The 14,148-nt window shown below is 41.2% G+C and overlaps 1 protein-coding gene across 10 annotated transcripts in view; it reads right to left on the bottom strand.

Annotated features, from left to right (window-relative positions):
- The window catches only part of CLIP1 (CAP-Gly domain containing linker protein 1), a 66,417-nt gene that overhangs the window by 7,895 nt on the left and 44,374 nt on the right, over positions 1-14,148 (bottom strand). For 6 of the 10 annotated variants that reach the window (XM_030460837.1, XM_030460835.1, XM_030460834.1 and 3 more), the window contains 7 exons: positions 13,820-13,985; positions 13,511-13,726; positions 10,252-12,537; positions 8,901-9,038; positions 7,678-7,784; positions 4,788-4,908; positions 150-202 (listed from right to left, as the gene is read on the bottom strand). In XM_030460837.1, the coding sequence (XP_030316697.1) occupies positions 150-202; positions 4,788-4,908; positions 7,678-7,784; positions 8,901-9,038; positions 10,252-12,537; positions 13,511-13,726; positions 13,820-13,985 (3,087 nt within the window). The remainder of the gene's footprint in view (positions 1-149; positions 203-4,787; positions 4,909-7,677; positions 7,785-8,900; positions 9,039-10,251; positions 12,538-13,510; positions 13,727-13,819; positions 13,986-14,148) is intronic. The other 4 variants (XM_030460841.1, XM_030460843.1, XM_030460842.1 and 1 more) reach the window with 1 other exon arrangement.

The following is a 14,148-nucleotide window of genomic DNA, read 5'->3' as shown; positions in this document are numbered from 1 at the left end:
ATCTGTAAGCCAATCTGTGGAACAACCTCAGGACTTTTAACTGATACAATAGAAAATAACTTTTTTTCTTAGCACTGTCCTTGAATTACATTTTCTCAAGTTTTCTATCAGACTGTATAGTTAAACCCACATCAGAAAAAACAACTTACCTCTTTTTCATCTCTAATAACTGGTTATTGAGTACTGATCTCTCCTCTTCCAGCTAAAACACAGAAAGACTACAGTTAATACACCAAGAATTGCTTCATGAGTCTAATGAATCAGAGCATCACTGTAATCATAAAACTTCTGTAGGAGGCTACAGAGCCTACAGGACCTCAAAGTACACAATTTTCTACAAGGACAACACACATGCACTGTCTAGTGACCAAAAATATTAACTTGTGAGGTGCTGTTACTGCTTTATCCAGTACTTCATGTTGTGTGCACACAGGAGAGGTGTGAGGCTGATACTGCCTTGTACAATATTCCCACACACCAAGGACAACCATTCCAGTACTGGTAAAATCCTGGATTTGCAGCAGTTCTGACCTGGATAATGGTACTGCTGATCTGTATTTGTTACTGGAGATGAATTATTGATCCCTAAAGCTGTTGGTCTGGTGTCTGTTACTGTATCCTGAGCCTGTCACTTGGCAGGGTCACCCTTCCAACAAGCAAGACCTTCAGCTGAAAATACTGTTACTGCAGATGTTTGGGGTCCAGACTGCCAGGCACACACAGGTTTGGAAAAGGAAAACAAAGCAACCAACCATAATTTGTACAAGAAAAAAACCTCTAAAAACCCCATCACAGAAGATACACTGAGGTAACCACTTCTGAGAAAGTTAGAAATTAAGTATTTTTCAGAGCAATTAATTCTTTTTCACCATCTCCCCCTTTCTTCTTACTCAATGACCCAAGTCAGCAATCAGTGCCCTGCACAACTCCTTATAGTAACAGCTCCCCACACCTCGAATCTCAGTGCAGATTTCACAGGATTTCAGGGTTCATCCACAAGGTCTGCAAGTGGGACATTGATAATGGAAACCTCAGAATCCTGGGACCAACAGCAAACAGACTCTCACTGACCAAATACTTTCCACACTTTGCAGACATTCATGGTTGGCACTGACAGGAAGAGAAAGTGTAGAGCAAGTTGTAGTGAGAAGGAAGGTGCCTGCCAGGTTGGCTCCTCCTTCTAAGTTAAATGCAAATGTCTTCTCCATATTTTCTGATTTACCTTCTCACTCCATTAACATACAAAATAGATACTAGAGGGGTGTAGAGAGGTTTATACTAAGAAGTTTTAAAGAAAAACAAAATGGCTCTCTCAAGGAAACTGACCACAGTAAAGCAGCCATAATTCTGTGCAGGTGTGGCCAATTTTTTCCTGCAGGCAACCAGCAATTTCACCAGCAGCACCAAGTATACATATAGATATATATACAGATATGTCTACCTTCCCACACAGAGGCAGCCTATATGAACTCCTTACATCTACACAGACTAGTGCTAAGAAAAAGAGAGAAGAAAAAAGAACCTTAAAATTCTGAGAACTGTTTCACTTGTAAATGAATCCCAGTGAGCTGGATGCTGTTCAGCTGCCTCTCCAGACCCCCTCTGACCTCTGTTTTACACAGCCCCTCTCTTTCCCTGGACTCATGCTGCCATCTCTTGTGCATCCCACTCTTCCAGCTGGTTTTTTGGACTGCTTCCCCTCTACCAGCTCTAGCACTTCTCTGTGGTCACTCTGTGCAGCATTAACCTGCCCACCTTCCACAAACAAATCTCCCCATCTCACCCTGGGCCAGCTTCACTTGATGCTGTTTATGCTCTTGATTGCCCCTTGCAATTGGAAACACCTCACCTGGTCATTATTCACCCTTTGCTCCCCAGAGGCCATGTCCTTTTCCCCTTCCATCCCCAAACAAACACACTTTTAGGAAAAGGTTTTGGTGTGTTTGACTCAGAAAACTCTTCAGCATTTGTGGATTGTGAGCATAAACCCTTGTTTATGGTTGGCTGTGGAGAGATTAGTGGTTTTGTACAGATCAAGATAGAAGCAGATTTTAAAGGGAGAAAAGTAAAAGGAGAACAGGATGTCAGGGGAGTTGTGCAGCTGCTAAATCCCCTATTGTTTAAGTCACAGAACAAGATTTGAGCTGCTTTGAAGTAGAAAGGGAGAAAGGGAGAAACTCCCTTCTGTTGCCAACGTTTCTCCAGCAATCAGCTCACTCATTGGCCTTGGAGGAGACTTCTCACAGACCTTTAATAAAAGATGGACCACCAGAACTGACACATTTCTACACTTTTTCTCCAATGAAGTTAAAATGCTTGGGCAGATCTGAGGCTACCAAAATACCACAGCAAATAACTCGAGGCCAGAAAAATTCTCCGTATCTATCTGACTGGGAATCTTTAACTAATTACAAACAGCTAATTATTTATGGATCAATATAGAAAAGCACCCCTCAGCATCTTTAGTACAAGACACTTTAACCTTTAGCTGTCAGGATAAATCATTCATGAAAGAGTGTTCATTAATTTTGCAAAGTGTGTCACGTGCAGCCACAGATTCACTACCCAACTAACACAGGTGCTAGAATGTGTATTATTATCATAGCCACTCCTCAAAACACAGAAAACAAACCCTTGCTGCCTTTCCTACTGCATTTTGATAGCCTCATGCACAGAAACTCAGAGATGGGAGCTTTGCTACCCCCTCTGCTTTCCTGCCTGTGCCAGAGTCCTCAAGGACAACTCATTTTTCATTTCATTTAGAGAACTCAAGAGAGTTGGAGGGGACTGGAGGTTTAGGGTGGGTAAGATCTAAAGGGGATGTGAAAAAAGTCCTACTCCTTGGGGCATGAGACTGAAAAGGTTGGTTAGCACCTTCCAAGCTCCAGATGAGACAGGGAAAGCTTTTAAGGAGCAACCAGGAAACATAAAAGTTCTGTGCAGGTGGACTACACATTTCACCAAGAGCTGAACAATTCTGAACTGAGGAGAGCTGCAGTCACTAGTGATGTGACAGCCAGCAGGAAACCTCCATTTTAGATGACACCATTTTGCCTTTGTTCCACACAACAGAGCTCCCTGGAACACCAGATGCCTCTGCTAGGAGGCTGTTCACTAGAGTGCAGTTCACTAGACCTAGAGACACCATAGCCCAAATAATAAATTTAGAAAACCCAGCAGATGGCACACACACAAGATTTAGATTGCCTCTTCCTCAGAGAGGAGGACACAATGCAACACAAATGGCTGGAGAAGGCAAACAGACTGATTCTCTGAGCTCTGCAGGGATCTTTGATTTTGAAGCCATCTACTCATGAGCAGAAAAGGCCACGGTTGCGAGTGAATTCAGAATATTCCAGCTTGCAAACTGACTGACTAATCCCTGTGCTTTACTGACTACACCCTCCATCCTGGCAATGAGAGAAGGTCCCTGCTGAGAGCTCCCCAGCAGGCAGGATGCAGGCAGCAGGATTCCCTCACAAGGACATCTGGGAACAACAGGGATGAGATGGCAGTGACCATGCCAGCCTGCACCTCTTGGGCTCCTCACCCTCAGGGACTTTCTGTAGATCAACTCTGGCTACAGACAACAGGCAGAAAGAGTTGACCAATGTTGTCAGATCCTTACAACTCTCTCTGCAAATACCAGGATGCCTCCAAGATTCTGCAATAATTTAAGAACCCGAGTGGGTGTGGGGAGGAGAGCTGCCACTGGCTGTGCGGGATGACAGCGTTCTCCTACCACACTGCTACATGCAGCATGAGTCAGTGGTGGAGCCCACACGTCTGGGACTCCTGTTAATCATCTCCAAAGCTTTTAGGGATGAAGCAGCTCGTGCATTACTCCTGTCAGCAGCCAAAAGGGTTTAGAAACTGGGCAGCCCTGTAGTCACCCCTCCTCAGTATTTCAAAACAGCCTCTATTAGGCTTTGCTCCAGGATGGGAGAGATGTGTTCAGCTGTCACTGGGAAGAGGCATGGCAAGTGCCAGAAGGGCAAGATACAAACCTGTGCCTTCTACATTCTTGCTTTTGGATTAGGTTTTCCAAAAATGCCTTCATTGTGTGGCTGTCACTGGAACTGCTCCACAGGGAATAAACCCCCCATATTTAATGGCTGCAGATCTAACATCTCCTGTGGCAAGTACCAGTGTTCTAAGCTGTCTAACTAAGCCCTTACTTTAGATTCCACCAACACACTGAAACATTAATATTAAAAGAATAAATAAAAATTAAGACACTCATTTTTCTCCTTTAAATTACCCCCATAAGAACATTTCACATCAATTCTAATCCTCCATCGCCCACTACCTGGCAGCAGCACAGCTCATGGACCTGCACAGCGTGATGTTTAAACAAGCACACACGTGCATGGAGCTTTTCAGACACAGAGTCCAACAAAGTAATTCAAAATCATACTCTGAAAAACATCCTAAATACTCTTTTTAGTGGAAAGGGAGAGCAGCAACAAGAATTAAATAACTGCATTTCCTTAGTACTGGGTAGATGGAGATTTCCACAGTTGTGTAACAAAATCACTCCCGACAGGAACAGCACAAGTCCATTCATACATACTGGCTAAAGCCTATGGAATTTATGCTTATTCCCAAACTTCCCAAGCACCCCTCCAGGGTTAGCTTCCTCCTAGCCTGTAGCTCTGCCCTCCCAATGCAGGTGGCTTCCAAATGGATTTGAAAACCTCCTCAGAACAACTCCTCTCTCAAGCACAAACATGCAGCTCAAGGTCAGGAACAGCACGCGCGGGTCAGGACGCGTCAGGACACTCTACCTTCTGATGACTTGTGACTTCCTCCCTGCTCCTGCCCAGCTCCTCAGCAAGTTTCACGTTCTCCTCTTGCAAAGCTGCAAGCTGCTGGGACTTGTGAGCTGCAGCCAGCTTCAGTGCTTCGCTGGGAGGACAGAGAGTGCATCGTTACCATAGGAACCAGAGAGGCAAGAAAAAACTGGGGGAGAGATTCAGCTTCACAGCTTGGAAAAACACATTCAGGTCACGTGTGGCAAGGGAGCTATAATAAAGGTGGCAATCTATACCTCAGATGGGCAGGGAGGGGTTTAACCCTGCAAAGCAGCAGCAGCATTAAACTCCTTTTCCTTTAAATGCATCAGATACTCAAAGAAATGTCAGGGAGTTCAGCTGGGCAGTCCTGCACACTGCTGGTGGCAGAGAGCTCGGGTTTAAAAACAGGGTAGGGGCTGAAAAGAGGGAAGCATCTCACCTATTCCATTATTTTAACAGACACAAAACTTAAAATGGGACAAAAGATGAAGAAACATAAATAAATCTGCAGGTTTCTTTAGCCTGTGTTGCTACTCATATGTGAGGATGCCTTAAAGTAAATTTATTTTCTACAAATATTTGGAAAGATGCTTTGCATGCCTGCCTGTAGCACAATCAACTAACACGAGTTTTTATGAGACCTGACACCTCTCAAAAAAAAGATACACTGCATTTCATTAAACAATAATTTTTATGACTGTTTTATTTTCATAAAAAAGGGTCTCAGCACTCCCATGTGCCAACACTACACAGAGCTAAACTCTGACTGGAATATTAAAAATACTTTTATGACTCTGGGAACTAGAAGAACCCCAAAGTCATAAAAATAAGGACTCCAGGGCCTATTTCTGGGCATATTAAAACATAAGAAATTCTGATTTTCTAATTTACTTTGAGTTCAGCATGTAAAATGACAATGATTTTCCAACATTTTCTTCTATCTGGTCTCACCTTGAATGATTTCCAATCCCATCCACCTCAACTGGATTAACCAGGCTCCCTCCCATCACTGAACATTGCTTCAGATTATCTTGGTATGAATCTACTTGCTGATGCAGGAACATACCTATTTTTAACCACCACTGTTTGCTGAGCTGCAGCTCTACCCAGTTCTCTTTTTGCTTTCAGCAGAGCATAAGGGCATTGTCAAAAAGCCCAACATTAAAGCACACAAAATACTGGGGTAAAATGCTCCCCCATTAAGTGCTGAGGAACTTGAGGCTGATAACTACAAAGTGAAGACACAAGATCCAGCTGGCATTGCTGCTCCTTCATCCTGGTTGTACACAGAAGGTTCTTGTATGCAGGACACTGATGTCCTCCAGAGGCAGCAGCACCTCCCCACCTCTGGGCACAGCTCCTCTGGGAGATGTTTTCCCTCTGCTCTCCTCTATCAGCACAAAGGTGTTCTTTTTACCCACATTGCTGCTGATCAAGAAATGCCTCTTATCAAGCTAATTCCTTACTCTAATTACATCAAAGCAACAAAGAAAATAATTAGGAAAACAAACATAAATGTAAAAACTAGACAGGCTTCACTGAAGCAGAATGTCTCTTGCCACTCATGATTAGAGACCACGTTCAGAAATAGACTAAGATCAACCTTAAGGGAAAAAAAGAATTAAAAACCCCCAGAGTGATCAGGATCATGAGAACACCTTTCAGTGCTGAAGATGCTCAAGGACTCATCTTCTATAAATAATTTCTGCTTGACATATTGCAGTGTAATATATTTGTCCTTCTGTGACACCAGAGCCTGCCAGCCCCTTGCTGCTCTACCACTAGAGCAGCCAGTCTGGAAATCATTATTTTGCTTTGGCATTTCCCACAGGCACTGAGACAGGTGGGAATTGCTCAGGGAATGACATCCTGCATTTCTCAAAGGAAGCTGCAGGTTTTAAAAAGCAAGCAGTAAAACCTGCCAGTCTTACAGAAATGCAGTGTTAATTCTGAGGGCTGATTTCCTTTGTGCCCTCTCTTCACCTTAGAGCAGAGGTGAAGAACTGCCACAAAATGACTTGGGAACTAATAACAAAAATAATGAGTCAGAGCTACTCAGTCCAGATCCCAGCTCTCTCTTCATGAGTCAAGAAATCCTTCTCAGAGTACAGATGGGAACAGAGATCTGTGATTTAATGCATCAGATCTCTGAAAGATGGGGGAAGGGCTGCAGGGTAGCAAAACCTAAAATTGTTATTAATGGTGAAATCAGAATTCACAATGAAACACCAAAAGCTTTGATACAATGAGATTCCACAGGCACATTATTTTCTTTCAGATGCTTTGCAGTTGATTTGTGTGTGTACAGTCTTACACATCATTAGTTTGTAGCACACCTCTAATTTGTAGAGGTGGTTTCTCAACTGAAGCACTTCAAATAATGAGCAATTAACTCAAGCTTTACATGTTATTGATGGCATTTGTATTGCAGCAGGTAGAAAGTAAGGGCAGAGTGGGGCAACAGCAATAAACTAAAGTCATCAATAAAAAAGCAGAACCAGATTTTCTGTAAACAAACCACTTAAAACTACTTAGCACTTCAAGTGTACCAGTAATTAAATCCAAACAAATTTCTTTATAATAAAAAGCTTTTAAAATAACCTGGTGCCCTCAGGTGGCAGAACTCTACACTTCCTCCAATAAAGTATTTCAAACAATGCCTGGAACGAAGGATTTGCTTCAATACCTTCAGCAACTCAGGGCTAACATTCTGATTTCCAGTTTCATGCATGTCAAGCTAATAGGTAAACCTGATCTCCCATCTGCTTTATGAGTGAGGAGATTAAAGAGACACTGAAAGACAGGGTTGTTTTAAAACAAAAGAAAGGTAAACGTAGCTACAAAGGAATGGTTTAACAGATCTTAACACTGAAATACTTACAATTCTTTCTTAAGTTCTTCCACTTTCTTGTTCTCCAGATTTAGCAGCTCTTTTGATTTATTAAGTTCCTCTTCATTTTTCAGGTTGTTTTGTTTAAGCATGTCCAGCTTAAAGAGAAAAAGTCAATCTCATTACACTAATGAAACTGTACAGTTCTTAGGTGCAGCACTCAGAACAGGTACTTAGCACAACAGGGGCCTGAGCTGAGCTGTTTCACCTTTTCATCTTCAGTCAAATTAATTCAGTCTGGTTTGTCTAACAACAAATATTATAAGACTTTCTGCACTGGAGTCAAGCAGCACAAAGAATTCTCAATCAATTGAAGAGCAGATTACAGCAACCTGATGTGTTTATCCTGATGTAAATGTAAAGCTCCAGAGCATCTCTGTTTTAAATACTACATAAATCAAAGAGCTGTTGGGGCTTTTTTTGATAAGAAATTAAATCTTGTTGCTAAAATTAGCTGTTTCCTTGATCTTAATTCATCTAAGATGAGAGATAAAAGATCTGCTTTACCATACCTTAAATTCTGAGAAACAGGAGGCTGACTGGTGCCCTTGCAACCATAAGAAATTACTGCCTGTCAGAGATCACTGCATGGGACAAATCATTTTAAGTCTGCTTCCTGAGCTCTTATCTCCCATGTAAACATTACCAGCTTGCAGACCTGATTTGTTTGCATTCAGTGAGACTTCATGTTGCATAACAGATAATCTTCAGACATTCTCGTGGCTTTACAGGACCCTGTGGATTTTTTTTTTTTAATCCAGAAAGTGAACCCCTGCCATTATTAACGTCACCACTTTTAATTTCATCAGATCTGGTTGGAAATCTTTACTGCTTCAGCACAAGCTGTGGCATCTGGGTAAGCCCAGCTGCTCCCCACCCCTTACCAGAGGGGCTGCAGGAGATGAAAAGGGCACCAAACACCACAGCATTACCTCAAGACCTGCAGAAATGCAATGTTAGCCCAGAGCTCTGCACCCCATCCTTACACCCAGGAGCTGCAGCACAGAGTGGTCACATCTGAGCAGCTGATCCAAAGCTGTAGGGTGAGACTGACAAAGTGCCCTCCTCTAAGTTTACACAAGCCAGTCAGGACTGAGTATTGTGATGGGAAAATGCCAGGATCCACTCTTGCCTAAACTCATTCTCTGTAATTCAATAGTTGTTCCTTACAAACTGGGCACAGCTTTTCATAGAAAGCATTTAAATGTGATTACTTCATTCTGTAGCTTCTCATTTGTCTGTCTAGAGTTCTCCAAAGAGGCCAAAGTTTCAATCTTTTCTTTGTGAATGGCATCCTTCTCTTTGGTCACCTTCTCCACAGTCTGGAAAACATCTTCTGCTATTTTGGCAGCCTATATATAAAGGGGAAGGGGGAGAAAAAAAACATAATTACCAAAAGGAGCTCTGAAAGCAAAGGATGACCACCAGTACTTTATGCACAGCTCCACTGTTTGCCAGCTGCTTTCCAATCAAACAGGGACTTCAACTGCAAATTTATTTGTGTTTTGAAGCTGCATAAAGTATAAAAATAGATGGACATGGGAAGGTTCAGCTCCATGCAGCAATAGACCATAACCCCATGCTTGTGCAGCCACTGAGGAAGCCCAGTTCTTCTTTTATTAATTCTTGGATTTCCAGTTACCACCACTGTGATTGCTCTGAGGCTTCTAACTACTTCAGGCAGGAGTAGATCAAAAGATATTCACTTCCAACAGACTGCTCTATTTTCAAAAAATGGGGAATTACAAAAAGTTGTTTAAAATTTAAAAAATCATTAGGAATTAAATAGGAGATGGAGCCAATTATAGCATGATTTCAGGGTTCTTCATTATGCCTTTATAAAATTAAATAGTTCACAGGGATATTAAAACCTCAGGTAGGCATAACAGATTCCTGTAGGATGCCTTCATTCCCATTTGTATTCAAGGTGGTTTTATGGGCTTCAAGCTCCACAAACTGAAATTCAAAATACTTTCCAGAATTTGTTGGTGGTGAATACAAAACACTTCTGTGAATAAAAAGAACACCAGAGATGCCAATGGCTTTAACAGACTGGAAGTTCTATAGCATAAACTTACAGTTTGTTATCCAGTTACATGTACAGGAGCAGTGCATTCTTTGGTATTGTTTTGATTAACTCAAAATTTGGAGTTAATTTAACACAAAACTTCACAAAGACCTCATCTAAACCCATGTCTTTTACTACTCTAGTCTGCAAGCTGCAGAGTACTTCAACAGGAGGAGCTACTCAATTTCTCCTACCAGACTTAGAAAATAAAACTTCCTTTTATTCACAGTTTACGTTGTTTTCTTGCAACATTCAGCAGCAGCATAGGCTTTTATCTTTAGAAATAGTCTTAAAAAAAAATTAAAGAGTTAAAGTGTCTTTTAGACTCACAGTTCCAAGTTAAGACTTGGAAGGAAAACCCAACACATACACTGAGACCATAATTCCAGCCTGTTTACAGCAGGATCAAGTGGTGATTGTGAAGTGCAGAGGAAATCAGTGTTAGTGCTCAGTATTAGTATAACCATAGCTGATTGTTTAACTACATGTTTCAATACCTCATTTTTCTGTGCTACTGTTTGGGCCTGGAGACTCTCAATTTCTTTTACTTTCAAAGCCAGATTGTTCATCTCCTCCTGCAGCATCTGATTTGTGCCCTGAGCCACCAGCAATTTGCCTGAGAGGTCACTATTAGTTTGTTCTAAAAGTGCTACTTCCTCAGTCAGTTTATAATAATCCCTGGAGAACTTCTCCTTCTCTTTCAGTGTTTCTTCCTTAATGATGAGCAGACTCTTCTGTTCAGCAAGCAGGCTGTCATTTTCCTCTAGTAATTTTATTCTCTCGTTCTCCATCACCTCCTGTCTGTGCTGCAGATCATCCAGCCTCTGGGAGACAGAGCTGTGCAAGTCCTGGAGCTCTGCTTTTGATTTAGACAAGGAGGCAAAGTCACTCTTCAGTTGTTCAATACTGGAAGCAAGCTGCTCTTTCTCTGAACAGAGCCTTTCTTTTTCTTTAATTATTTCCACCAGTTTAATTTCAGCTTTTTCTTTCTCTTGAACTAAAAGTTTCTTCTCAGTCAGAAATTCTTTATTTTTCTCTCTTAGCTCTTCTATCTCCTTCTCTAAGAAGCTGATGTTGTTTTGAAGTTCCACACGTTCCAACAAAAAGGATTCCTTGTCCAGCTTTCTACCTTCCTTCTCTGTGGTCAGGTTTTCTTTCAGAGTCTCAACCTCTCCATTTAATTTCTGACACTTCTCTTGCAGTTCAGTCCTCTCTCTGGTCAGGGTTTCTCTGTCAGAGGAACAGCTCTCAAATGAAGATGACAGGACCTGCTTGGCATGTGACACAGCAGCCAGTTCATTTTCTAATATTGTTTTGGCATCCTGGGCCTCTTTCAGGAGGTGCAAAAGGTCACATTTACAGGCTGTCAGCTCTTGATTTTCAACAGTCTTCTTACCTAGTTCTTCCTTGAGGGCTTCAATAGAACCTTGCAGCATGGCATTCTCTTGGGCCAGAGCTCTCTTGGCTGAGACATCCAGTTCGTGTTCTTTCTGCAGATCAGAAATTGTATTTGCAGAAGATTTGTTTTCATCAAGAAGCTCTGAGTATTTGTTCTCCAATTCATTCTTCTCCTGAAGAAGAGCTTCATTGTGCTTTTCAAGCTGCAGCAACTTATGAAAACCAGATTCCTTTTCGAGGGTCAGTTCATTTATTTTCTCTGTAAAGCTTTTCTCAGCAAGCATGGCATCTGCTGTGGCTTTAGCAAGCTTGTCAGCAGTCACCTTATTTTCATTTAAAAGTTCCTCCCTTTCAGCCAAAAGCCTTTGTTCTGATGAAGCAAGAGCCTCTTTCTCTTGAAGTAACTGAATACATTCAGAATTGGATCTCTCTCTTGAGGCTTTCATTTCCTCAAGGTGATGAGAGACATCAGCAAGGGAATTCTTCAACTCCACATTTTCTTCCATCACTCTTTGAAGTTCTTTATGGTCAGTCTCAAGTTGTGTTTGCATCTCTTCCATCCTCACTTTTAGTGCTTGGTTTTCACTAACTGCGGTGTCTAAACTCGCACGGAGCTCTTCTGTGCTTGTAAGGAGCAGCTCCTTCTCAGCCTGCAGACTTTGCTGTGCCTGCAGCAGACTCTCCATTTCAGTTTTTAAGGCTGAATGTGTGTTTTCAAGAGCTGAGTGTTTCCCTAGGACTGAATCTCTCTCTGCTGTCAGAGCTGACACTTCTTGCAGCAGCTCGCTTTTATCTCTGGCCAGGGCCTCACAAGAACTTTCCAGCTTCTGAATAACTTCATCTTTGGTTTTAACAACTGCATCTTTCTCTTCCAGAAGTTTCTTCTGATAAAGCTCCATTTCTGCCCGTTCCTCAGTGTATTTCTGACATATCACATCCATGGCATCTTTGTTGGCCTGAAGTTCTTTCAACTGTTGGAGCAACGATGACTCTGAAGACCGGAGAGCATCATTTTCTTGAGTTATCTTCAGAAGGTCTGCCTGGGCTGCTTCTATTTCAGAGAGTAATTTGCTTTTCTCAGATATTAGTTCTACCTTCTCTGTGCTTTCCTGTTGGCTTTTAGCCTCAGCTTCTTCCTTCTGCTTTAGAATCTTTGTATTTTCTGAACTGAGTTCCTCGTTTACACTCCGGAGTTTGTCTTGGTCTTCTCTCATTAATGAAATCTTTGATTCCAACTCTACAACTTTGGATAACAAGGAACCTCTCTCTAATTTCAAAGTATTCCCCTCCTGTGCCAGAGTCTCTTTTTCTGATACCAAACCCCTCATCTTGTCTGCCATTAGTTCAATCTCTTTTCTGGCTGATGCTAACACAGAGCTTAAGGACTAAAGAAATAAAGTCAGGGAAAAGGGAAAACAAAAATTAAGTCAAGCAGACAAATGAGAAATGTGGTGCAAGGCCAAACAGAGCTATTGTAATCCAAGTTTTATAGAAGTGTATACACTGACACACAGTCCCTGTGCAAATTCAACTGCTGACAGCCACCCCTGCTGCTTCATTACAAAACACCACAGGAAACTTTACAGTTGTTAAATAAAAAGATCTTCAACTTGGTTTTAAAACTACTTTCAACAGATTTTCTGAATGTCAATTAATCAGAAAAGAGCCACAGAGTGATTTCATGAGAAACTGAGTGAATTAAAATTATATATATATATTAGACACTGATTTTCAGTTCTCAAATTCACCTTCTATAGCTAATTCTCCTCAGAACCCATTTAATTTAAATACACCACTGGTGTGTTGTATTTAAATTGTGTGCCAATTTATACACTAAATAATTTGCTCAAGCATAAACCAAAGATCATAGCAAATAACTAATGAGGGATGAAAGCAAGCAGCAATGTCTCTTAAGAAACAGGAGAAAGAAAATGAAAATTGCTCTAGTCAAGCTACTTACTAAATAGCTGCACATAACACAGGATCATACTACAGAACAAGATTTCAGGTGGGTAATACTTTCAACAGAAAGAGTTCACAACATATTTTACTTTAAATTTTTGCATTTAAAGAAGAGGTAACAATATCTGGCTTCAGCTGATAGCCAGCTGCTGAGCCAGGTATCTATGGACATTAAATATTAGCATCAAAGAACCACATTTCATGGATTCTTGTGTAATCTAGAGATATGTCTGGTTCTCTTCTCTGACCATTATTAATCTATTCTGGAAAAGCTCAGAAAAGAAACACTGCAAAAATCCTACTATGAAATTATCAGTCTGAGCACAAATACAGTGTTTCACTGAAACAGAGAGCTTGAAACTTTAAATTACTTGCAGAGTAACAAACTACACATACCTTGGCCTCCTCTGCCTGTTTCTTCAGCTCCTCAGCCTGGGTTTCCAACTCATCATTCTTCTTTTGTGCAATCTTCAGTGCTTCTTCTGCATCCAGCAAGTTCTGCTTGAACCCTTTGATATCTGCATCATGTTTAGTGATCATCTCAGAAGTTTCTTTTTCATACTTTGCCTGAAGATCCTTATACTGACTTTGGCTGCTCTCAATCTGCTTTTTCTGTCAGAAGAGAAAACATTGGAACACATTTAAAGAAACAGTGGCAGAATATTCTGTACACAGTTAGCAACTGCATTTAAAAGTTGTTCTTACCATGTCTGTTAGTTGATCCTGCATATTTTTCAGTTCTGCTTGATGAATCTTGAGAGTTTCTTGCTGACTCTGCTCAGCTTTCTGTGTTGTCTGCTCCACATTTTTCTGAAGCTGAACAGCCTTTTCATTTGCTTTTGTAAGCTCAAGTTGTATTTGCTCCAACTGCCTAGAAAGACCAAATAAAAGAACATTACTTTTTTGCTGACAGCACAACAAGCACAGAGATGAAAGACTTTAAATTCTGCTGAAGTTCTATATTCTGTCCAAGCATTTAGAAAGAGATTTAATTATTTAACATATAGGGGATGTTCTGCTAAATTAAATATACA

The sequence above is a fragment of the Calypte anna genome, chromosome 15, assembly GCF_003957555.1.
Source record: "Calypte anna isolate BGI_N300 chromosome 15, bCalAnn1_v1.p, whole genome shotgun sequence".
Classification (NCBI taxonomy): domain Eukaryota; kingdom Metazoa; phylum Chordata; class Aves; order Apodiformes; family Trochilidae; genus Calypte; species Calypte anna.
Note: the sequence above shows the minus strand (reverse complement) of the source record. Positions and strands in the feature narration are given on the sequence as shown.